Here is a 25,027-nt window from a genome sequence, read left to right on the forward strand (position 1 = left end):
CCACCCCCGCCCCCGGTCCCTGCTACTTTGTCCCTGATTCCCTGGATCAGTTTACCTGTTTTCTGGGCCTTCCAAGGAAGAGAAGGATGACTCTTTAGCACCAAACTAGCAGGGAGCCCAGGAGAGAAAAAAAAATTCTACCCCATGAGAACAAGAGTGAATTCATATAGACTAGAGCAGAGGGGCTCGTGGCTTTAGGTGTGTGCCCATAGCTCAGCCTCCCTCTCATCTGACAGGAGCCGTGCTGGGCAGTGGTGCTGTCCCTGTTTGGGGATAAGAAGACTGAGGCCCAGGCCAGGGAAATGGCTCAGTAGAATAAGTGCTTCCTTGGTAAGCGCAAGGGCCTGAGTTCAATCCCCGGTTCTGCCAAAAAAAAAAAAAAAAAAAAAAAAGACTGAGGCCCAATGAGGTGCAGTGCCCTGCCAAGGGGCCCCTCCAGTGACTGGCAGAGCAGCCCCCAAGCTGGACGTATGTCCCCTCAGCAGTGATTGCTGCTGCCACTGATGATTCAAAGGAAATGGTGACTTTAAAAATACATATTCAGGTGGCATTTAAATTCAGCACATCTAAAACAGAAGGCTTCAGCATCCAAAAGTTATTTTTAGCATATAATGCATTTATAATGCATTTGCAACTGTCCCAGCTACCATCTTTCAGTTAGGATCTGAAAAGCTGTTGGTTTAGGTTTTTTTGTTGTTGATTATTTGTTTGTTTGTTTGTTTTGCTTTTTAAAATCCTTCAAGAAAGATAGATTCCTTCCTTGTTAACTCAAAAAAAAAAGGAAAAAATAATAGTAATTGCCCATTCCTCAGCCAGCCAGCATCCTTCCTGGCAAAGACTTTTTATTAAGAGCCTCTAACCTATTCTTGAGTCACTGAAATGTAACAGTACAGTCATTTAAATGCTAATAAGAAGAAGCTGAAAGGCTGGAAGTCAGTATTGTCAGATGCTTTCTGGATTTGGAAGGCCTTGGCACTTCAGAGACTGAAGAGACCCTAGACAGCACTAGTCCAATCTCCTCACTCGCCAGATGGGGAAACTGAGGCCCAGAGAGGAAGGAGCTTGATCCAGGTCATTGGTGGAGCAGGGAGTGCTGGGAGGAGCCTCTCCCCAGTGATGGCCTCCACTGGATGTATGGTCCTGGTGTGTTATTCAGCCTCTCTGGCCCCCAGGACTGGCTACACACCCTCCCCATGACCTGGGATAGCAGGAGGAATTCTGGGAAGCTGTCGTGGTAGAGCGTCTGCCCCAGATTGGAAGCTGGGTCTCACAGGATCTTTGTTGAAGCCTGAGAACCCATGGAGTCACCCTGACAGGGAGGCTCACCAAGTTCAGGAGTCTTCTTCAAGGTCACGTGGCTTGTTTCATCCCTCAGCTGTGAAGTGGTTTTCATGTGATGAGGCAGCTAGAACCTCAGAGTCCAGTGAGCCAGGGCTTGAGGAAACCACAGCCTGAGTCAGCTGTGGCCCCTGTCGCTGCCCCTTACACTCCCCAGGGTAGAAGTGTCTCAAAGACAAAACCAAAACTACTAACTCTTACCTTTCCTGACTCCCAGCAAACCCATAAGGTAGGCAGGACAGGGATAGCCCATTTTGCAGAAGAAACTGAAGTTATCTGAGGACCTATCTAAAGCCATACCTTTTATATAGACAGACATAAGTTTGCCCCAGCTAGTCATTTATTCACTAAACATTTATTGACCACCTTCTAGATGCCAGACACTGCACCATGCACAAAGCAGACATAGCTGCCACCTATGTGATGCTGTCAGGTCCCTGGGCAAAGGATCTGACTGAAGCAGGCCTGAGTGATGAAGTGTGACGTGGGCTGTAGTGGAGGAGGCATCTGGGAGCCTGAGAGTCTACACAGGCAAGATGGCAAGGGACACTTCTAGGAAGGGGATGTGAGTGAGGCTGAGGAGGCCAGCGCCATCACTGAGTGGGGAGAGGAGAGGCTTCTGGGCAGGTGTGTGGCAGGGCCATAGGCTTCGGAGCTGAGAGTCTCTACAAACTGTCAGTGCGCTTGCATTGTACTCCCAAGTGCTTCTGCACCTGTGAACCTCACATTTTTTTAATCAAGCATTTCTGGTCAGAGAAAGTACCAGAGTGAGCTACACAACTTAGGAAAAGAAAACAAAACTCCCAGGTCATGGAGGTGACCTCTTGTGTACACCCATGAGATGTGGGGCTGGAATGAGCAGCAGGAGAAGGGGTGGAGACATGACATGAGTTACCTGGAGGTTGGGCTCCACGCTTTAGCTGATGCTGGTATCCTGAAGCCCACACTTGCTCCCATCAACCCCTTCCCGCAACTCCCTCTGTGTCTCTCTCAGCCTTTACGAAAAGTTATATGTTTCTCTCTCTTCCTGGTGCATCTTTCAGCTTAAGTGCTGCTCAGCCTTCAGGGGAAAAAATATTCCCTAGTCATATTTAAAAGGAAAGGTCTTTTCTGTCCCTCTGGGCTGGGTCAGACCTTGCTGGCCTGGATGTCCACAGCACCTGGGACTTCCCACTGTGACAAACCTATCAAGCCATAGAAATCACTGATTTGTCTTTTATTCCTCACTGTCAGCTCCTAGAGGTCAGTGCCATGTTTTACTAGCACCAAGCCCAAAATATAATCATTGAATGGAATGGATAGGTAGGTGGATGAGTGGATAGGTGAGTGTGGGGGGCATTGGCACATGCATGGCTAGATGGATGGATGGATGGATGGATGGAGAGGTATATGGATGAGTGGATAGATGTGTGGATGGTTGAATGCATCATAGGTAAATGCACTGACAGTTGGATTGGTGTGTAAGTATGTTGGTAGGGGGTGGATAGTTGGGTGGATGCATAGATGGATGGATTTATGGTTAGGTATATAGACTTAGGGGTAGGTGAGTACACGATTGAAGATTACAGTTCATTTTAACACAGTGGTCATTAATATTGACAGTAGCCCAGTAACTCACACATACTACTATGATCACAGATAAAAATTGCTGCTGGCAGTTCTGCCATCAGAGACGGGAATTACCAGTGCCTCTAAGCCATGCTGAAGGTAGCTGGGAGACAGATACAAAACAATACCTTGGATTTGAAAAGTCCCCTGTGGCTTGCAAAGCCCTTTGGTTCACATATGGCTTTTCATTTAAGCTTCATGAGAAACCACTGAGGGAGGTTTGCCAAAGTCCTCCAACATCCTGACTAGAAAGGCATACGTCTCTCAACTCAGACTGCCTGCTTTCAGACTCCAGCTCCACCCCTGCTGGGCCATGTGACCTTGGGCAGTGGGTTCGTCTTTTGTGGTCTTGGTTTGCACATATGTTCTGTGGGGGCAACAAGATTACCTATTGAGTAAAGTGGTTTTGTGGATTGATGATAATCACAAAAATCACTGTGTACTTGCCATGTGCTGGGGCTTGGTTCCAAGTTTTTACAGGAAATAACTCATCTGTGAGGTGGATACTGGCAGTAGGCAACTGAGGTGGTCGACAAGGGTCCAAGGTCATACAGTAAAAAGTTCTTCCACTCTCTGGCACCTCCATGCTGTGGGACCTTATGCAAATGGCTTCGTTCTTACAAGCTTTATTCTCTTTGTCTATACAATGGGTGTAATTATAGTATCCATTTCAGAGGACCCTAGGACCAGTCATATAGCTCAGCAGTCTAAAGCACCTGCTTAGGCAGAGCACAACGGCCAGGGTTTGATCCCCGGAGTGCCATGCCAGCCCCACCCCCGGGGCATGCTAATACAGTGATTGAGACCGGGCTTGGTGGCACATGCCTGTAATCCCAGCCCTTAGGAGGCTGAAAACAGAAGAATCACTATGAGTCCAATCTGTGTAGTGAGACCCTATAGACCCTGTCCTAAGTACATTTTTTTCAAAAAGCCATCTCATTTCACAGGATCTTGAGGACTCAATAGGACACTGTTTGCTTTTGGGTCATTCCTTTAGCAGTTATATATGGGGTACCTGCTAGAAGCTAGGAGCTTTTCTAACCAAGGACCACTCAAAAACATACAAACTTCTTGCCTCCACACTGTCTCCTGGTGGCTGACACTGTAGGACTACTCTTCCCTGTCCTTCCTCTCTCTCCTCCCCCTCTTCCACAGCCTCTTTCTTCCTGTGCCCACTCCTTTCCCTGCTAAGGGTGGAATCCAGAGCCTTGCCCTGGAAGGCAGGTGACCCACCACTGCGCTCTGCCCCAGCCCCTGACAGAGGATAGTGTGCACATGGCCTGACACATGGGATGTGCTGAAGGAGGGGGAGCAGGCACAGTATTGCTGTGGCAGGCCTGGCCCCACCTCCCTGCTCCTGGTTAGGGTCAACTCTCTTGAGCTCTGGGGCTGCTGGCACATACCAGCGTGAGCAAACCTGCAGGGATGAATGCAGGAGCACCAAGCAGGTCACTGATCTGGTATCCGTGTCTCTTCTGGAGGCGTCATCCCCATGTTCTAGTCTACTCCATGAGATCCCTGCTGGTCCCATTGTAAAAAAGAAAAGGAGAGAAGTTGCTTCCTGCATCCTGAGTGAAGCACCCTCTGCAAGGCATGCTGGGTTCCTCCTAAGGCTATCGCCTGGAGTCTGGGAAGCCCAGACTCCAGGTGGAAATATAGTGGATTTAAACATGCATCACTATCCCAGGAAATTGAGAAGTATCCAGGGAACAGAGGGGAGTGACAATTATTCCATCTTATATATGAAAGGACCAAAACTCCTAAACTAGAGCCACTTCCCCAGGGTGGGGCAGCCAAGATGTAGACAGTGTAGATTTGAACACACGTCTCTGGTTCTACATCCTGTGTTCCTGACCACTGCCTAGGACTGTTGCCTGCTGCTCAGCACTGGAGGGGAGAGGAGGGAGGGAACAACTCCCTGGAGAAGGCGAAAGCACTGGGCTTGGAGCCAGGGACCACCCCATTCTGGCTTCTGTGCTTTCTCTGTGTGGTTTGGGGAGAATGAAGCTAACCTTGAATGCCCCCAGCTCTGAAGTAGGTGGAAGAAGAAAGGCTTGTAAAGGAAAAGTCCAGCAGGTAGGGGCTGGGGCTGGGGTCAGGAGCTCAGTCCTGGGCTCCTCCCCTGTCCCCTTCCCCCTGGCTGTCCACGGCTGCTGGGCGGGGCTGGTCCCCTGTGCCAGCTTCAGCAGAGCTCAGCAGGGGCCCTTTGTCACCCAACGCTCACAGGGCTCTCGGCCTCTGGTGTTGGGTGTCCAGGCGGATTGGATTCTCTCCTGGCAGCCCGCAGATGCTGCACTCCTGTGCGGGTGGCAGGCAGCAGGGAGCAGCCCATCTGTCCTCTTTATGTGCTCTGGCCGGACAGTCAGCTGCTGTCTGTGGTGCTGGTCTCTGAGGTCCCAGGTGAGGGCACCAAGGGCCAAGCTCTGGGTCAAGGGCATCCTCAAGAATACGCACAGCTGCCCCCTCTGGCCAGGGTGAGAGCCTTGGCTGGTGGTGGTTGCGGGCTGTGGGGTGTGGAGGTGGCATGGGCAGGGAAATCACCCCTGTATGCCCTGGATTATCTGCCTGGGAGAGGGGACGTGTCCCAGATGTGCAGACACAGGACAGAGAGGGGAGTGGCTTGGAATGCACAGAGGCACTATGCACATAGGTGTTTTTGAGGACAGGGTGCATGGGCAAAGGTTGTATGCCCAGAAATGGTTATGATGGTGTGGAGGGGGGCTGTGAGTTAGTAGGTATGTGGCAGTGGGTGAGGTGTCACACGGCACGCGAGCTGGGTGTGCTGGAGGTGTGTGTACACCTGGGGAATGTGTTTGAAAGTTAGCGTGTTATACAGCATGGTGAAATAGTAGGGAGCCGATGGCTATAAGGCCGCACCCAGCTGTGCCTCAAGGTGGTGAACTTGCGGGTGCCCAGGCAGGTGCTGGTAACTGGAGTTACAGTGTGGGATGGGGCGCTAGAGACATTGAGCACAACTTGTGCTAAGGGTACCTGTGAGTGACGTCCGCGTTCCCTGGGCTGGTGTGTGCGCACCTGAGCCCTGGACCGTCCTGAGCACGTGTTCCTTAATGCCCCCAGTGCCTAACCTACCACTCATCCTGTGCTTGCTCCCGCAGGTGCCACAGCCCCTGACCATGTAGATGCCAGCTCCAGGGAGCAGCATGGGCCTCGCTGAATGGAGACTCCTGGGTCTGCAGCCCTGAGCCCCGCTGGCCCCTGGACTTTGCCCCACGCTCGGGGACATCCCTGGGAGCTCACCGCCACTGTTGCCAGCCCACCTCAGCCACAGCCTCCCCCTGGGACTGGCAGTTGGCTGCCTGGAGCTGCAGCCGTCCAGTGAGGGTGTGCTAAGGACAGCCACATACACCATCACCCAGAAGCCTGGTGTCCAGTGCTGGCCCTCAGGCCCATCCCAGAGGGGACTTCAGCAAACATGGGTGATATGACCAACAGTGACTTTTACTCCAAAAACCAAAGAAATGAGTCGAGCCATGGGGGTGAGTTCGGGTGCACGATGGAGGAGCTCCGCTCCCTCATGGAGCTGAGGGGCACAGAGGCAGTGGTCAAGATCAAGGAGACTTATGGGGACACTGAAGCCATCTGCCGGCGCCTCAAGACCTCACCTGTGGAAGGTAAGTGTGAGATACTTGAACCTGGGGCTGCAGCCCCAGAAGCTACTGTTTGAGGTGGTCCAGGGGCCGTATTCATAACAATTAGTGCCAGGCATGTCTCACAAGTGGCTGAAGGATCAGAGTTGCCCTTCTGGTGCGTGCTAGCTGAGAGTCAACACTTTCAGAGACAGTAGGAAATAGAGCTTCACTGTGGTAAGAGTCTGGCTCAAGCCACCTAAAGAGGACCACAAGAAGACATCCAGGTCAAGAGCCAAGTCAGCCTAAAGGACTCCTCATGATGCTGTAGGGAATGGTGGCTTCCTTATCCTGAGAACCACACAGACATCCGGTCCTCATGGCAGAAGTGGAAGGGGAGCTGGAGAGGACCCAAGTGAAGCCATACCTTGCCTGCATCTATGCCCAGGGAGGGGGACTCTTGCTTTCCCAGCTCAGCTTACAGTGGTCCCTTTTAGGAGTCCAGTCTCCCTCCCTGCCCCAACCCAGGAGCGCCCTCATCCACGCTTGGGTGTGGAACCACCTAACAGCTTGAAGCCAGCTCTACTGCCCAAGCAAGCCTTGCCACCAGGCTGCAGGGCCCTCCCAAGCCTGGGCTCTAGTCAGGGACCTGGGGCTCTGGAGACAGTTGTGGAGCTGTGGGCACATAGGCAGAGTGGGCTGAGACAGGCAGGATGATAGATGCCCTTGTTTGTCCTTCCCTGGAATGGGAGTGGGGTTTTCTTGCAATTGCCAAAATGAGTAAACCTGAGATTTCCAGAGAGCTTTCAGCTGCTGGGGCTTTCCTGGAGAGGACCCAAGAGCAGGGTTGTTGTTGAGGAGAGAGGGGAGAAGCCAGCCCAGCTCAGGCACTGGCACGCAGAGTACGGGTCCCAATCCACACTTTTGCCCACTATGAATTCCCTTGCTGGCCAGGATGAGGAAGTGACCTCCATGCAAACCCCAGAGGCCTGATGGGAGGGTTGCCTAGCTCTCCTCGGTCCTGTGGCTGTGCCAAGCCTGCCTGAGCTTCAGTTTCTTGCTCTGGGCAGCAAAGTCAGTGCCTACTGCACTGCACTCAGTGTGGGACTGTAAGGCTCAGTAAGAGGTGAATATGATTTCTTCCAACAAGCTGAGCGCCATCACTGCCCCAAGCACAGGGCAGTGATGTACGCAGGGGGCACCTGCACTAGAGAAATCCTCCTCCCACATGTACTGCCTGTCCCTGCAGAGGCTGCACACCGGGCCACACACATGGTCTGGTGTCATGCAGTATGCAGTCTACTTTCTGGTCAAGAAGGAAAAGCTAAAAATCTAGTTCCTGCTGTCACTGACACTTTGTCCATAGGCTGAAGCCAGGCCGTTTAGAAGCATTACCTGAAAAACAGGACTTAGTTTTCACATCTGTAAACTGGAAAAATAATACCATCGCTGGCCATAGGCCTTCAGGCATCATGTCTGACCTGTCCAGGTCTGGGGTCCCACCTTCTCATGAGGCCAGTGAGACATCTGAGAGGAACGACCTCTGAGAAGGCAGAAAGCTGTGGCAGTGTCCACAGGTGCACGCGCTGCTGTGGACGCTGAAGGGTCTCCCAGGGACAGGGCAGGGAAGTGTGGAGGGTGGAAAGCCACAGGTCCTGGCTCTGCCACACCCAGCCCAGGCAGCCTTCCTGAGTGCCTCGTCCATTAGAGAGTGGGAGTGGTGATCGTAACAACAACTCCCGCGGTTTATGACAAAAGCGGCTTAGAGCAGTACAAATGCAGGGGCAGTGTGGCGTGTAGGGTTCAGCCCCAGAGACCAAGCACCTCCATTTCCCCATCAATAGAATGGGTTGTGCCCATGAGTGAGAGGAGGCTGAGTACCCAGGACCATGTACTGGTGATAGCGGCTCTTACTGCTGCTTTCTTCATGAGTGCCAGTACCATGGAAACACCGTCTTCTCCAGAAGAGGTGAACTCTTCCAAATGCCTGATCCACGTCCTCACAACGGCAAGGCTTCCAACTAGATTCCTCCATATCCCTCACCACAGGAGCCCCTCCAGGAACTGTGACCTCACCTTACAGACCAGGGACACAAAAGCTCCCAGTCTCCAGCTGAAGGTCAGAGCAGGTTTTGAATTCAGTTCCACAAGCCCACAGCTGTGTGTGCCCAGCCCTGGGCAGAGTGTATCCCTGGAAGCAGTCCTCTGTGGGCTCTGCTGCTGAGCCAGGCCTAGGGAAGGAGGGACCACAGAACCTTCTCTTCAGGATATATCCGGGTATGCATTTGTTTTGCCTCGGGGGCTTCTCTCAGTTTAAAAAAAAAAAAAAAAAGCCACACCTCCAACCCCAGCTTAAATCCACAGGTCTGGGCTGTGCCAACTCAGCACTCCCTGCTACTGGTCTTCAGCTGCTGAGTCCCACTGCAGAAAATGCTCAGCCTGAGTCCAGTAGCCTACCCTTGTGTCCGGCTACATTTAGGCAGAAAGATCTCTGCCAGCCTTTGATGGGCTGGCTCTGCAGCCACAAGTAGTCAGATCCCACCTGTGGCTCCACCCACTAGCACTAAAAGGCACAGGCTCAGCTCCCGTGGCCCAGTAAAGTTAGCTTCCTCCAGAGGCCTGACTTTGGTGACACCTTGTCTGGTAGCCGTAGCTGCTGGTGAGGCCAGGTGCAGCCTCTGTCCATTTTGAGCACTGTTTCTTCACTTGTCCACTGCTGGTTCTGTTTCGCTCTCCTCTGCTCCTTTTCCTTCCATACCACCAGCCTAGGGCTATAGTTTCGATGTTGAGTGGCTTTTTCTTCAAGGGACACTGAGAGTTAAATCTAGCCTCTCTGGCCTCTACCAGTGTCTCTGAAGTGGGGATCACAATAGTATCCACCTGGCAGAGGTATCCTAAGGATCACCTTCGTTACAGCACAGAGCCAGGCTTACAAATAATGTTAATTATCTCTGGTGTTACTACACCCGGGTATTTCTTTCAGAAACAGCCTGCATGGGCCAGTCCCTTTGAAAGAGGCAGTCAGATAAGACAGTGCTCGGGGAAGAGTTAGCAGCTGTCAGGGCAGGTGGAGTGGCAGATGGCCAGAGCTGGGGAGTCCCTGTCCCTGGGGTCAGAAGCTGAATGTCATTCATTGCAATGTCCCCTCATCTGGGCCAGAGCCCAGGGGCTACAGCAGTCCTCAAGGAAGCAAGGGACAAAGGGTGCCCTGGTCCTCTCCCACACTGTATGGCAGAAGCTGCAGGCCTGGGGACAGGACATATAGGACACCAAGATCACCCATGGAACAATTGGCTTTGTCCTCAAGCCCAGGGTGGTGCTTCTGTGAGCCACATGTGGCTTGCTGGGCCCTTGCCCTTCACTTCCTGACACCCACATCTTGGGCTGTGACTCAGGCAGGCCTCAGAGGAGTCTGCTGAAGCAGGAGTATCATGGGGAGTATGAGGGGGACAAAGCCAGCAGCAGCAGCAGCAGCAGCAGCAGCAGCAGCAGCAGCAGCAGCAGGTGGGAACTGGATCTCGCACAGTGCTGTGAAACGGAACCTCTGGTTAATTTTGTATGAATCCCACAAACTTGCTGAAGTGAAGGAGAAGGGCTCAAGGCACTCAGAAAGCAGATGGTGGGGTCGAGGGGCTCAGCAATACCTGCAAAGATGACTTGGGAAAAGCCTGTCCCTGGGGCCTGGCAGGACATAACAACTGCTTGGGACTGGGCCCCAGGAAGGGTGCAAGGCAGTGAGTGGCGTCTTGTATTTGTCTGTTCTCCATGTGCTCTGTCTGCCCCAGGCTCACAGGGCACCGGAGAGGTCAGTGGGGAAACTGATGCAGCCATAAAATCCGCACTGTCCCAGGCAGGGTGAGACTGGGGTAGGTTCAGCTATGGCACCCATGTAGACCAGAAATGGGAGACAGTGTCAGAGGCTGAGCAGAGGTAGCTGCCTCCTTATGAAAGCACAGCAGTGGGCAAGGGAAACGCACGAGACTCCGGCCACCTGGCTACCACAGTTTCATCTCAGAAGTGGGAATTGTACTGTTTTCATTCCCTGCCCCTTGGCAACAATGAGCTGAAAATGCTTTGAAAGGTTTCTAGAAAAGGCTCATCTTCTACGCCCTGCTTGGTGGTACGCTCATAATCCCAGTCTGCTGGGAGGCTGAGGCAGGGGAGGTTCAAGCCCAGCCTGGGCCATTTAGTGAGTTAGTGAGATCTTGTCTCAAAATAAAAATTAAAGGGCTGGGGGATGTAGCTCAGTGCGGCGGCCCTGGGTTCAATCCTCAGTAACAAAAATAAATTAAGCAAATCAATAAATAACTTACAGCATTTACTACATGCTTCTGTCACTAGGGTTCTACTGAATAGAAATGCATCTCAGGCTATCTTATACACAAAGGGATTTCCTAGCTGTGCAAATGGAAAATCCAGGGGCAGGCCCAGCCTCAGACACTGGACCCAGGACTTCTAGTGCTGCCAGGAGGACTTTGTCCATCCCTGACCTGCAGGGCTTTGCCTCTGATGTCCTCTTTCTGAGATTCATCCCCAGGCAGGCACTTGACATGTGAGAACACCAACAGCTGCCCGCTCACCCTGGTCCCATTCCACCATACTAGTAGCAAAAAGGCACCTCTTCCCTCATAATCACCACCCTCAAATCCCAGAGAGACTCTCACTGGGTCTCCTGGAGTCACGTGGCTGCTCCTGAGCCAATCCTGTGGCTGGAGAATGGAAAAGGCTGATAGGTCACACCCCTCACAGGGGTCTGGCCATACAGAGCACATGTTGATTGGCGGAGAAAACTGCCTAGTGTGTTCTGGGGAAGAGGTGCTCAGCCTGTGCGCAGAGAACTGAGGAGGTGGCTTACGGAGTACTGGCGAGGCTCAGAGCTCCATAGGGTACACAGCTGTGGCCTGGCCAGCCAGTCCATGATGTGGCTCCTAATTTCTAAGGACGTTGAGCTGTCCAGGCTGACTTGGATCACAGAGGCTGACCCGACCACGTGGTCCAAATACTGGCGCTACTTCTTATCCAGCTGCCCCAGTTTCTAACTTCCCTGTGCCTCAGTTTCCTCCTCTGTAATGGGGTCATGGCTAGCAGTGCCTCTTACAGCATTGCTGTGAGGATTAAGGGCACACCGTACATCCTGCTAAGTGCTTAGTGCCTGGCACATGGTTTGGGCCACATCAGCGTCAGCTGCTGTCCTTGTTCTCCTCTTCTGGGGTCTCTCTGTGTGACTTTAGAGGACATGTTGAGTTTTAATTAGTGAAGAAAGCTCACTGGGCTTGAGCGTTCCGGGCGTCTGCGGGTTAAAAGAAGTCTCTCTGCAGTGCATATCCACCCCCACACACCACCTCACCGTGGGGAAAAGTCCTTTAAAAGCAGGGTAAATCGAAGGGCTGATGAATCAGACGCAGACACTTTCCATAATGCCGCCCACTCATGTTTCTGAATCATCAATAATATAAACCGGAGAGTTGATCAGTGTGTGCTAGCGACTGCCCCATCAGACAGCTCTGCGGCCATGGGGTGTCAGGGGAGAGCACAGCACAGGTAAAGGCTGGCCAAAGGGCTTCAGGGAGACGCGGGTAGGACGGGATGCCTTCGGAGGTGGCAGCTGGCCTGGGAATCCAATCCCATGCAAAAAGCTCAAGTCCCAAGCTGCCCTGTGCCACTGCAGCGGCGTGCAGTGTGGCCAGGCCAAACACTCCCCTGTCCCACATAGAACCCCGGACAAAAAGAGAAGCTCAGAGAGGAAGGAGGCTCTGACTTCTGACAAGGCATGATTCTTTGACAGAATAAATTGCACCAGACTGTAGATGTACACTGTGTGCTCAGAAAAGAGGAGTGCTGAGGAAGACGTTGCTTGGAGTCCCAGCCCCACCCTCTAGGCCCCAGAGCGAGTCACTAGTGTCTCTGAGCCTCAGTTTTTCCAAGTGTAAATGGTATGACAGTGACATCCCCCCCCCCAGAACAGGTACGTAGGCACTCAATGAGCGTCCCGTTGCTTCCCTGCCCCATCAAGCCAAGCAACAACAAGGGCGGCCACACATCTACTGCGCATTATGTACTATGCCGTGTGCAGTCTCAGGCCCCACATGTGCCTCTGGGGAGAGACCGGGGAGCCCTCCAGGGGCTCCCTCAGGAGCAGCACGGCAAATGTGCCTGCATATGAGGCAAGCAGGAGTAGGGACAAGGCAGCCTGTAGGATGTCCCATCTTGGTCTCAGGGGCAGGACAGCCAGATAGGAAACAGCAGCATGGGCTCCAAGGCAGGCAAGGAAGTGCCAGGAGCAAGGAGTGAGGGCCACAGGGATGAGGAAGGAGCCCCTCCAGGCCCTTCTCCCAGAGTTCCCTAGAGATTCCAGGAAAGGACGGGAACCGCCCTGCCTTCCAGCGGTCCACCCTCCCCTCCAGCGGTCCACCCTCCCCTCCAGCGGTCCGCTCTAGCTGTGCAACTTCTAGTTACTACTCTACCCCGGTTAATGGTTTCAACCCTAGTTATAACAGTGATACCACTTGCAGTTGTGATACCAGAGCCTAGTTAACAAGCTGATGTAAGATGTGCCAGACTCCTGCAACAGGCCCATGGCATTGTCTTACTTATCTCCCTGTTTCCTCCATGAGCTAGGGACTGTTGTCATCCCAGCTGATAGAGGAGGAAACCGAGACTGAGAGCCTCCGCCCTCCTGTGGCCTCCAGGACCTCTTCCAGGCTGGCTGGCTCCCCGACTGTGTGCATTACTTTCCCTGCCACTAACGTGCTATCGACGACGGAAGAGGAAGGGGGAGCATCCTCTGACCCAGGCTGATAAAATCAGCAGCAGCTTCCTCCAAGATAAGCCTCGAGGAACAGGCAGGAGTTAGGTGTACGGCAGTGGAGAGGAAAAGGCAGTCTTACTGAGGAACAGCAAGAGCACAGACCTAGGGTGAGAACGCACCCACACCATGTGTGGGGAGAAAGAAGGAAGTTGTGCCTGGAGCCAAGCGCAGGTCCCAAAGGACAGGGGACACCGACGTGAACTGTGGAAAGAAGTTTGTGGACTCGGCTGTCCACTGGTCTGTCATGTGGGCATAAGCTGTGGGCTTGGGCAACTGCACTGAGGAGCAGGAGGATGCTAAACTACAGACAGGGCCTCTCTGCTTTTTGCTTGTTTGATATGGTGAAGCATGTGGTAGGTTTGGGTTTTTTTTAACAAAGTATTGAAAAGAAAGCCTTTCCAAAAATAAAAATTTTGCTCTGAAACCAGAGAAAAGTGTCAAGGTGGAGTGTGGAACCCAGGATACCCTGGCCAAGGTCTGACCTCATATGCTGAGCACCAGGCACAGGCAGGAGATTGGTGTCCTATCCACCCACCTGCATTTAAACTTGCTGGGCTGGCAAGAGGCAGTGGTATGCCTGACTCAGCTTCCTTCTCCATTCCAGGCCTCAGTTTCTCTATCTGTAAAATCTAGAGGATGAGTCAGACATAGAATTGTGAGGCTCACCACCTCGAGGCTCGCTGGCCACACCCTCTCCCCTGGAAGGCCCTGCTCATGAGGCCAAGGACCTGTCAGGGCCAAGGCCAGGGCAGTGCAGGGCCGCCAGGGCCTGGCTTAGTCCAGGTGATGCTGTTACCACACAATACCTGGGACTGGAAATGTGGAGAGGACAGAGATTTCTTTCTTACATCTCAGAATCTCAGAAGGATGGGAATCCTAGGTGAAGGGACTTCATCTGTGTCATCCAGGAAGGGCAGGAAGGGGAGGGGAAGGGAAGAAGGACAAGAAGAAAGAAAGGAAGAGAAGGGAAAGGAAAGGGGAGGGAACAGGAGAAGAGAGGGGCCAGAAAGTACAGCCTTAAATTAAGAGGCAGGAGGGAGCCCGTGACAGTGCCTGAGCAGAAGAGGATGAGGAGCGTGTGCTGGCCAGGAGTTTGGTCTGGAATAAAGAGACCATGGGGATAAAACCGGTGGAAATAGAGGGTGGGCAACTAGGAGAAAAAAAGGCTGACCTAGGCCAGATAACAGAGAGAAGGACAAAGAACAGGACTCGCCAGAGGCTGACAGCTGAGAATGAGGAGACATGGGTACTGACTTGGCTTGAAGCAGCAGCTGAGCTGTGGTGGGAAGCCAGGGAAAAGCCAGGGCAGAGGCAAGGTGAAGAATATACGTGGTGGGGCCGTGCAAGGGTCACAGATGCAGTCTGGAACCCTGAGAGGCTAGGCCTGGAGGTCTCAGCCGGCAAGTCCCAGAGTGCAGTGGGCAGGGAGGCCAGCCAGGAGGAAGCATCCTTGGCTGCCTGGTCCTGCCCTGCAGAGGGTGCTGCACAGGTGCCCCATGGGCCTCAACAGGGGTGTGTGAGGAACAGGCCCATAGAGAACAGCAGCTCTGAGAGCACAGCAGTAAGCAAAGGAGGAGTTAGGGAGGAGGAGATGTTGCATGCAAGTGTGGTGTGGTCAGGGCCTCTAAAGCTGGGTCAGCATCAGGTAGGAATGGCAGCTGCCAGGAAGTAGTTGAGAGAAATGGCCTGCAATAAAGAGAGCGAAGTATCAGATGAGCCCTGGGCAGCCTCCTGGACAGATCACAGAGCATCCACTGTAGGCAGCTCAGTCAGTCTGAGGCCCAGGACAGGGACTTACTGCAGGACACAGCAGGTATGGGGTCAAACCCAGGAAGAGCCTGAGTCACCCAGATGTGAGGAGAAGGCAGAGCCCTGCAGCTCCCTGGGCTCCGCAGCACCTTCTGGACCTCGGAAGCCCTGAACTCTCAGCTCATCCCTCCTTCTCCATGTCTGCCTTCCAGGGCTGCTAGAGCAAATGCCATACACCGAGTGGAGTCAACAACAGGAGTGTGGGCTCCCCTGGTTCTGTGGGCTGCAAGCCTGAGCTCAGGGTGTTTAGGTCTCCCAGAGTGTACATGGTTAGGTCACAAGGGTAGAGCCCACACCCAAGAAACATGAGCCCCCCCACACACACAGTGTGAGGACAGCACAGGGGCCATCCAGGGACTGGCCGTGGCCCTCAGTGGACATGCACTCTGCCACACCTCAACTTCATGCTGGGAAGGCAAACCTCTCAGAGACACACACCCAGACAACAGCCTGAACCCACTTCCTCATCACAGCACTAACGCTGCAGTCAAACCTGAATACTTAGGCTGTAGTATAGAATACACAACTTTACAGTAGCACCTTTTGTCCTAAAAGAAAATAACACGTGTGCTGTAGATTCAACACTACTGACCTAGAACTTCCAGCTCCAAACCAAGATACACTCAAAATGCCCCGATGGCACCTCTGCTTGGGCATCTGCCTTGGCCATGCAGACCTGTCTCGGGCTGTCCCTCCAGCCTGGTGGTGGCCATGGTCTCTGTGTCTCTACACACTGTCTCCCTCTCTGCACGTCTGTCTGTGTGTCCCCTTCAGATGAGGGCTAGGCCTCTCTGCCCCAATGGGCCTCTCTGCTGTGCCTATTTCCAAATCCCACTCCTGAGGCATCAAGAACCCAGACCTCAGGCTGCGGGTGTGAGGGAGTTGATGGAGCCTAGTACTGTCCTCTGTGAGGATGCTACTCCTGTGGGGAGCAGCAGGCCTCTCCCCTGAAGGTGGGGCTGTGAATGGGGTGTGTGAGGCTGGGCAGAGGTGCCCATGTGTTACCATGAGACCGCACCAGGCAGGCACCCAGGAGGAGGGTGCAGCATGAGAGTGAGGTCCAAAGCCAGCTGTGCCGTCATCAGCCACGTCAGACCAGGAAGTGACCTGGCCTCTCAGGCCTATTTCCTCACTGTGGAGTAGTCCTTCTCCTGGACTTTGCGGGGACTCAGCTGGCGCAAGTCCCAGCATGTGTGGTACAGCCCAGAAAACCCTCCAGGAATGGAGACAGCCTTTTAGTACTTAACTTATTTGTGATACTGAGAATTACGAGCTGACCTACATCCTTATCCTGTTTTATTTTGCCTTATTCTTATTTTATTATTTTTTGAAACTGGGTCTTGCTGAGTCACTAAGTTGCCCAGGATGGGTGATCCTCCTGCCTCGGCCTCCTTAAGTGCTGGAATTACAAGCATGTACACCACACCCAGCTGTCCCATCATCACTGACTGCAAGTGGGAGCCTAGACAGGGAAAGGGCTTTCCCAGGCTCACATACCCACCTGGCATAAAAATGATGAAAACTTGAGCCTCCCAACCCACAGACCTAGATTTTATCATCCCTGGGTGATACTAACGCAGAAACAGGGAGCAAGTAAGTCCTCAGCAGGAGGGCGCACTCCTGTGTGTATCTGCTGGAACTTGGCTGCTTTGGGGACTGCAGGGCAGCATGCATGGGCTCGTGAGATGATGGGCAGAGCATGGAAAGTGCTGGCAGTAGCCCCATCCGTGTGGACAGAGGAACAAAGACCAGTGCAGCCGTGGCGTTGAGCTTGCCCCAGGGTCCTGGCACGGCCACTGCCCCAGCCTCTTGCCCAGCAGTGGTGCCACCTGGGCAGTGGCACAGCCGAGGTGTGAGGGTGTCTGGCACAGCGGGGTGGGCTGCACACTCCGGGTTCCAGAAGGAAGTGGATGGCACCCCGAGCAGCCGCAGGACCAACACAGTGTGCTGCAGCTGGTTCTGGTCCAGCGAGTCTGGCAGTGCCGTGCTGGTGGTGGTGGCCTCTGGTCTCAGTGTGGAGGGGACATTCGGAGGAAGACGTGCCAGTTCCAGGGTGTGGACGCTGCTGTTTGACACGGTTGCGGCGGCAGTCAGCCCAAAGCCGGCATTCCACAGTGGTGCTGTGGTTTATACTGCTGAATCCTAGGGACGGCTGTAATTAAAGCCAACTCACAAAATACCTGAAATTGCATTTATTTTCTTAGTTCACTGTGCAGTACACAGTGTTCCCATTCCTTGTGGAGGAGGTCGATGCATACACAGAACACATCTTCCCTCTCTGTCCTTCTCTTCCCCTCCCTCCACCTCTTGTCCCCTCCCTTTCTGCTGGAGAACTACTCCCAGTTCAGTACCTGAAAGTCTACCAATGGAGTATGAGCTGGCTCCAGCCAGTACCTGCTGATCCAGGCAGATAGCGTCCCTCACAGGAGGTTGGCTGCGTCAGTCATGGGCCCGCCCTTAGCTAGGCAGATGAGGACCCCGTGACTGAAGCCCCCAAGACTCCTCCCAGTTGGGGGTAAGCTGAGCTGAAAGGAAGACATGCCGCTGCACAGCCAGCCCCGACCTATGCTTCTGGCTCTCTACCTGATGGTTTACATTGTATTTGTTTCTTTCACATCTTTACTTCATTCACAATACAAGGATCCAGGGCTTCCTCCTGAGACTAGGAAACCACAGGATACAGCAGGAAAGGGTGAGGCGCAGCAGCCCACTCCTCCCTACCACACCACCAGGCGACACCTTCTCCCTGAAGGTAGGTGGTGAGCTGAGTCTCCCATGCAGGCCACTCTAGAGACCCCTGAGAGAACATGGACACCCTCAGTGGAAGAACATCTCAGGAGAGATGGAGGATGACTAGGGCCCTTAGGGGTCTCCAGGGCCCCCCTCGTGTTGAAGTGCCCTTGCGACTCAGCTTCCTCATCATGTGCAGAGGCCTGGGGCTCTGTCTGGAGCCCCCAGCCCACCTTGAAGACACAGGTCTGAGGTGGCCAGGTGAAGCACCAGACCCCACGTGCAAACCCAGCTCTCCCTGCTGACCTCCACTTGGAACTATGCAGTGGCCCGCAGAAGGCAGGGCTATGTGTTAGCAAGGGAGCTGAGTGGAGGTGCTGCCATCCTCCACAGGAGCCCAGCTGACCCCTGTTGTACCAAGCACTCACAGTTCTCTGACTAACCCCATCCTGTAGATATGGAGCTGAGGTGCACAGGCATCAGCCGGCGTGCCTGTGTCACACAGTAGTGGCATTAATGCCCAGACTGGGTAAAGCCAGAACTCCTGCCCTTGCCAGAAGAGAGTGGGGAGGACTCTCAGGACAGGACAGGACTCTGCCTCAGAAGCCTAAGTCTTCAGCTTCCAAAGCACACTGGTCAGGCCCAGGATGAGAGAGGGGCAGGCAGGGCCAGGCAGACAGCTGATCATCCAGTGAGGCAGCTGAGAACCTGACCCAAGCTTCCAGGCCTTGCCCCTCTGCCTCTTCCTGGCAGTGACATTCTCAAGGGCACCCAGGCCTGGGCCTCATGGGGACTGAAGTCAGACCTGGGCTCCTGGGGGGCAACCCAGAGCCTCTTAATGGGCTGCAGAGCACAGACTGTGCCTCATTGAGTCCACGGTTCCCTGCCAAGTCACGATCCCTCTCAGAACCTCCGTTTCCTAATCTGAAGAGTAGATACAAACGTATCTACTAACTGTGGGGCTGTTGGAGAAATGGAAAAAAAGCCTTGTGTGGATAAACCCTCCTTTTTCCATCTGCTTCCCTCTACCCTACTGTTACCACAGTGGCTAGAGGAAACTTAGATATAAGTCAAGGGGTGCCACTACCTGCTCAGAACCCAATGGCTCCCACTATGCTCAGAGAATCTGCACCCCTGCCTGTGGGCTGCAGGCTCAGCCTGATCCAGCTGCCATCCCACTTCAGGGCTCTGAGAGCAGGCTGCAGAGCCACAGGAACTCTGCGTCCAAGCCTTAAGAAACCTGACTGTCCTCTAACCTATAGTTTAAGCCCTGCATTAAAAGCATTCGGGGGGCCGGGGAGATGGCTCAGTGGAAGAAGCGCTTCCCTGGCAAGCGCAAGGGCCTGAGTTCAATCCCTGGTTCCGCAAAAATAAATAAATAAATAAAAGCATTCTGGATTCCAGAATACAGGAAAGATTTGTAACTGAAAACAAATGGTAATAGGGTCGCGCCAGACTTGTGCTCTGAGGATACAGCTCTCCTGCCTCTCACTACCCCACCCAGTCTGGCCACTGGCCCCTGCCCAGGAGGAGGGGCAATCATTCATTGGTATGTCTGCTGCTCTCTAAAGAAGCGCTGCCGGCCAGATGCCAGCTTGGTTTAGGCGCTGTCCTAGGTACTGAGAACATAGCCAAAAACAAAACCAGGAAGATCCCTTCCTCTCAAAGCTTTCAACAGCCTAAAGAAAGCCCACAAAAACACATTAACACACAAAATCAGCAGTGACAAGTGCTCTGAGGGCACCATTAGTGAACAGTCATGGTGGGCTTCCTTGCATAGGGAACCTCCTCGAACCTGACCTCCTCTGAGAGTGTTAACAGAGAGCCCTGCTCTCCGATGTCTTCAGGTCTTCTGGTGCACTTCTTAGGCTCTGCCAGACCTCACATCTTGTCTGCCCAGGGTCATGCCCCTCAGCTCCCCATGCTACGCTAAACACCCAAGTCTTGGGAGCAGCTGGCCAAGCTCACACAGCAAGTGCGATGCAGAGTAGCGCTTCCCTCTGGTACCCTGGCTTCTTCTGTCCTCTGACACACACCCCCATGCTCCTCCTGGGAGGTGTGCATCTAAGATTACTGCAGTGTCCAAAAGAGATCCCCATAATCTATTGGAACCTGGAGCCATCAGGAGAGAAAGCCACGTCCTGAGATACCTCTGAGCATTCAGTGTGGAAAAGGGTTCCCATGCTGGCCAGCCTCAGGCGAGCACATGGGGTGAAGGCCCAAGCATGCACCCCTGAAAAAGAAGCCCATGCCAATGCAGACTGTTGAGTGCTGAGAACAGCTTTGTGCGTCTCCACATTTTGGTTCAACTCCTGAAGGGCTAAAGGGTTTCCCTCCCCTGAGACAGACAGCTTAGCACATCTCAGGGGGTCATTGGACATGCCCCAGGCTATGGGTTCTACACCTCCCAGAAGCCAGGGTGTTTCCTTTGCCTCTAACACTCTAGCAGGCAGGTCTTCTAAAGGAAGTGGAATCAGTGAAAATGTGAGTGAGTCCATGCATGGGTGGATACACTCATGTGCGCTGGGTTACCCTTCTACCTGCCCCACTGGAGACCGCAGCCCAGCTCAACCTGGAGGCTGCAGAAACTGCAGAGGGTCTCACTTGGCCAGAGCAAGAGTGAAATCCCTACCAGCTCCCTATCCCTGCCCACAAGGTCTCCCTATCATCCCTTCTGTCCCTGATGAGGAAAGCTGTGTCCCCTTGGCCCCCATAACAGGATTCCTGGGGAAGGAGCTGTGGCCCATGGGGTCCAAGACCTAGACAAGCAGAGGTGCCCTTCCCCAGACCACATGGCGAGCCTCAGGGGCACCTGGGCTGAGCAAGACTCCAGGCTGGCATGAAGCAGCCAACATCCTCTTGAAGTCCTGGGAGATCTAATTACCCAGCCGCCAGGGAACGCTGAGCACATGAGCCAGGGGTTTAGAGCCTTGCTTTTTTTACTGCTGCAGTTAATGCAAAGCCAGACCACAAAACGGTCCCTCTCATGTTCTGGTTCCCAGCACTACTGACTGTTTGATCTGGAACTACTGGCTTTGCTGCTGCCACTCATCCCAAAAGCATCCCCAGTTGTCCTAACAAGCGCCATCTCCTGTAATAAAGGAAATGAGTGCAGCCACTGCACAGAAGGCTGATAGAGGTGCCCTGAAGTAGGTGGACCCAGCCCTGCAATTTAATTCCAAGTGCTGGGGAAGGGACCACATCTTCCTTACTACACTCACCTTTTGGTGCTGTCACCATCTAGCCAATGAGGAAGCTGAGGCCCCAAGTGCCCAAAGCCATGTACTGACAGGCGCCTAGGTGACATCCACACCCAGGGCTGCCTGCTTGGCCAAAGCCCCTGCTCTTCCACTGACTCTATACACCTCAGATCTTGGATGATTTTCCTTGTCCTTACTCTGCATTTTAAATTTCAGAGCCTCTTAGAACACATCATGCTAGCTCTGTCCTGAAGTTTTATCCCTGAAAAGCACCAGGGATAATGATTTTCTGCTAGCATGTCTTTATTAATGGATATTTTACTTGTTGGCTCTAAGTATCTGCAGTAGATTTCACACCAAGCAGGACAGGGTTTAAGGGGATTAGCCCACCTCTCTTAAACAGGAAACAAAGGCAGCCCCAAGTGTTGAGTACGAGGGAAAGTTTTATTGCATTGGTGCTGAGGATTAAGCCAGGGCCTTGCCCAGGCTAAGCTCGTGTGTCACCCCTCAGCTATACCCTAATGCAGGAAACTCGGTTTTTGTGTATGATTTCATGCATTCATTAGGTTGTTCCTAGTTTGTTTTTTTTTTCCAAACTGGGGATTAAACTCAGGGCCTTGCACTTGCCAGGCAGGCACTTATTCTACTGAGCTATCTCTCCAGCCCTCATTAGGTTGTTCCTGAGCACCTACCCTGTGCCAGGTGTGGCTGCGGCTCCAGGATTGGATATAGTAGGGAACAGAACAGAAATGCTTCTGCCTTCAGGGGTTTGTATTCAAGTATAAGAAGTGTCTCAGTTACTTTAGTTGTTTATGACACAAAATACCTGACACATATAGAGGAGGAAAGGTTTATTTATGTAGCCCACAGTTTATAGTTTTCATCCATAATCAGCTGGTTCCAATGTAGGGTGGCTCCACAGAGGACAAAGAGTTCATGTCGAGCAGAAGATAGCAATAACTACAAGGGAAAGAGACACGCCTTTTTCAGTCCCTTATATTGTATGAAAGCTACCTGACCTAGGATGGGGTAGGTGTAGCACTCACGTTCTTAACCCTAGCCAGAGCTTCACCAGACCCGTGAACTGATTTGGGGGTCACACATTCTGAATCTCATCATCGCACTCTAGATTCAGCCACCTCTGGAAGGCACCCCCCCCCCGGCTACATGAGGCTTTGAGGAACATCCAGACACAAACCATCGAAAGGAGCAAACTAACAGAAGGCACCAGACAGGAAAATGATGGTGGTCATCCACCATCATGGGGGCTGTGGTGAAGGATGGGACTGGGAGACAGAAAAGAACTGGAGGACAGCAGGGCCGGGGACAGAGGGGGACCCTGGTTGAGGTGGAGATGAAGCAGGGGCATGCACAGGGCTGGATGAAGGGAGGCTGTGAGCACAGTGAGACCCAGCACTCATTTTGCCCTGCTTTTCCCCAGAGCCACCAAGCCAGTATTAAATCCTCAGCTCTAGGCCAGGAGAGGCTGGTGTCTGCCAGTAGGCATGACCACATGGCAAGGCCATTTTCTGAACACAGGCATAAAGGATAGCCACTCACATGGCCTGAGGTTTGCCAACCTGCCAAGGTGCCATGGCCAGGACCCCGGCCTGAGGCTCTCAGCACAGTGCCCTGCACTCCAAATGTTTTGGTGCCCTGTGCTGTTCATTTTGTGTTTGTGGCCAGCTCTCAGGCTGAGCAGAACTCAAAGGAATGTGATTTAAGGCTCTGTCAGGAACATCATGTCTCCCCACAAAATTACAGAAATGTGTATGTGGTCGCTAGGCAACCAGTACAACCGCTGAGGAGAAGGGACAATGCTTCGCCCCATACAGCAGCAGCTGACCACCCACCTTCCTTCCCTAAAAGCCCCAGAATGCAGCCCCTGCTGGGCAGGCAAGGCAACCTCAAAGTAGACAAGAGCAGGGGAGGGTAACAATCCCAAAAACACTTAGCATAGGCTCAGGCTCAGAAGGCAAATAAAATGATCTGTTCAAAAAAAAAAACATAACCAAAGCTGTTTGTGACCATAAAAGTGGCCCACACTCTTACCATGTGCCAAAAGTATTTTCAGCACATTCATGTGTTATTAACTTACCTCTTTTTCACAGCAATTGTGTGAGGGAGGTAGTTACAGCACCCGTTTTATAGGTAAAAAACCGAGGCACCTGAAGGTTAACAACACAACGTATGTCAGAGGTGGGCATCAAAGCTCTAAGCCAAGCATGGAGACAGACGGGCAGATGGCACCGCTGGGCGATGGGCCCAAGAGTCAGTGAAGGGAAGTGGACTACTTGGAGTTGGGTCCATCTAGGTCTTGGGAGGCTCTGCTGTGCACTGGACAGTTTATACAGAGTGAGGCAGAGCTCAAGGTGGTGGGAGGAGCTCAAGAGGCCAGACGGAAGCAGCTCCAGCCCTCCTAACACTTTGCAGAGTGCAGTCAGTGGACAAGAGAGGAGACCATGCTGTTGGAGGGTTGTGGGTAACAGCCCTGGGCCTGGAGAAGGAATCATGGGTGGAAAGAGAGGTCCTTCAGACAGAAGGTGAGGCAGACCATCACCACAGACCAAAATGAAGCTTTTAGGTGTCTCACTCCGCTCTCAGCAGCCAGGACTGCAGGCCTCTCAAGACAGGAGTTAGGCTCTTCACAACACACACCTAACAGCTTGAATGTGGCAATCATGAAATGCTTACTTAGCAAACACGTGAGTGAACAAGCAGGACTAGATGTGACTGTCAGAAGACACAGGTGTGTGTCCACAGTCAGAGGCTGCAGGCTGGGAGGAAGGAGACTCACTGCAGGGCCCTGGGGACCGATCAATGCATCGGGGTAAGAGAGCAGCAGGCCTGCAGGAAGTGGATTTGGTCTTAAGATTGGCCAAGGGAGAGACATGGGCAAAGCTGTAGCCTTGAGTGTGGTAGAGGGGCTGAAAGAGAGAGAAGATGGGACTCCAGGCCTTACCAGAACCCCCCGCTGAGCCACATCTGGCCGTGGGAATCCACCCGATTTCCCACCCTGCTCACCAGTTGGGATCGCTAGCTGGAGTTTGTTCTCCCATCTGCTGTGGAGCTTTCAGTCTGGACCACTGAAGTCCAGAAGAGAAAATTAAGGAGCAGCTACAGGGATGGAGGTGCAAGGGCAGAGCCCTCAACGTGAAGGCAGAGGTGTGAGCCATCTGAGAGCTAGAATCCTCAGCTTTTCCCTCTGTGGTCCTTCAGATGACAGAAGGAGAGCGTTTTTATAAAGCAAAATTACCTTCTCATTATTGCTCATTCGTTTCAATTAGTGAAAAATTCCTACGATTAATGCTATTCTGAGCGCATACTTTGATGACTTTCTTGACAGGCTTAGCCACGCACAGACATGTCAGGCTCGTTACTTGAGGAAGGGCTTCCGGAGCATGCTGCTCTCTGACGCAGGACTGTAGCCGGCCGGCCAAGCCTCCTCTGCTATTTATTGAGCACCTGGCTCTGTGCTGGGCTGTGTGCTAGGTCTCAGGATAGTTCCGGCCAGCCTGCCCCAGAGTTCGTGCCTGGCAAACTAGGTCACAAGCTGGCCTCAGAGCTGTCTGTGTGTCCATGCGTGGTGAGGCCACAGCCGCTCTCTCTCCCCCAGACTGTCCATTAACAGGAGCAGGGTGGAGAAATGTCCTGCGTCTCGTCATAACTCTGCAGACAGTGCTGCAGGCATCTCCCCAGAGTCCCTCCTCCCATGCAGGGCTGAGGCCTATTCTCTTCTCTCTAAAAGGAAGGTGACTCACCTTCCACAGGAACAGTACTGAGGACACCCAAGAAACTGGATTCCTGAAACCAGACACATGTGTCTTCTCCGGTGCTTAGAATGATCAAAGTCAGAGGCAGCTTGCTAGAGACACCCTCTCATAAAACAGCACCCTTCTGAGCTGCATTTCAGCAGTTTTCTTTAGAGACTTCAGTGTTGGATTTGG

General features: G+C 53.1%; 1 protein-coding gene across 7 annotated transcripts in view; it reads left to right on the plus strand.

Annotated features, from left to right (window-relative positions):
- Atp2b2 (ATPase plasma membrane Ca2+ transporting 2) overlaps nt 1–25,027 on the plus strand; it is a 157,961-nt gene that overhangs the window by 34,668 nt on the left and 98,266 nt on the right. For all 7 annotated transcript variants that reach the window (XM_023705294.1, XM_004625029.2, XM_023705301.1 and 4 more), the window contains exon 2: nt 6,063–6,578. In XM_023705294.1, the coding sequence (XP_023561062.1) occupies nt 6,380–6,578 (199 nt within the window). In that variant the 5' untranslated portion in view covers nt 6,063–6,379. The remainder of the gene's footprint in view (nt 1–6,062; nt 6,579–25,027) is intronic.

This window comes from Octodon degus, unplaced genomic scaffold (assembly GCF_000260255.1).
Source record: "Octodon degus isolate 3935 unplaced genomic scaffold, OctDeg1.0 scaffold00008, whole genome shotgun sequence".
Taxonomy (NCBI): Eukaryota; Metazoa; Chordata; class Mammalia; order Rodentia; family Octodontidae; genus Octodon; species Octodon degus.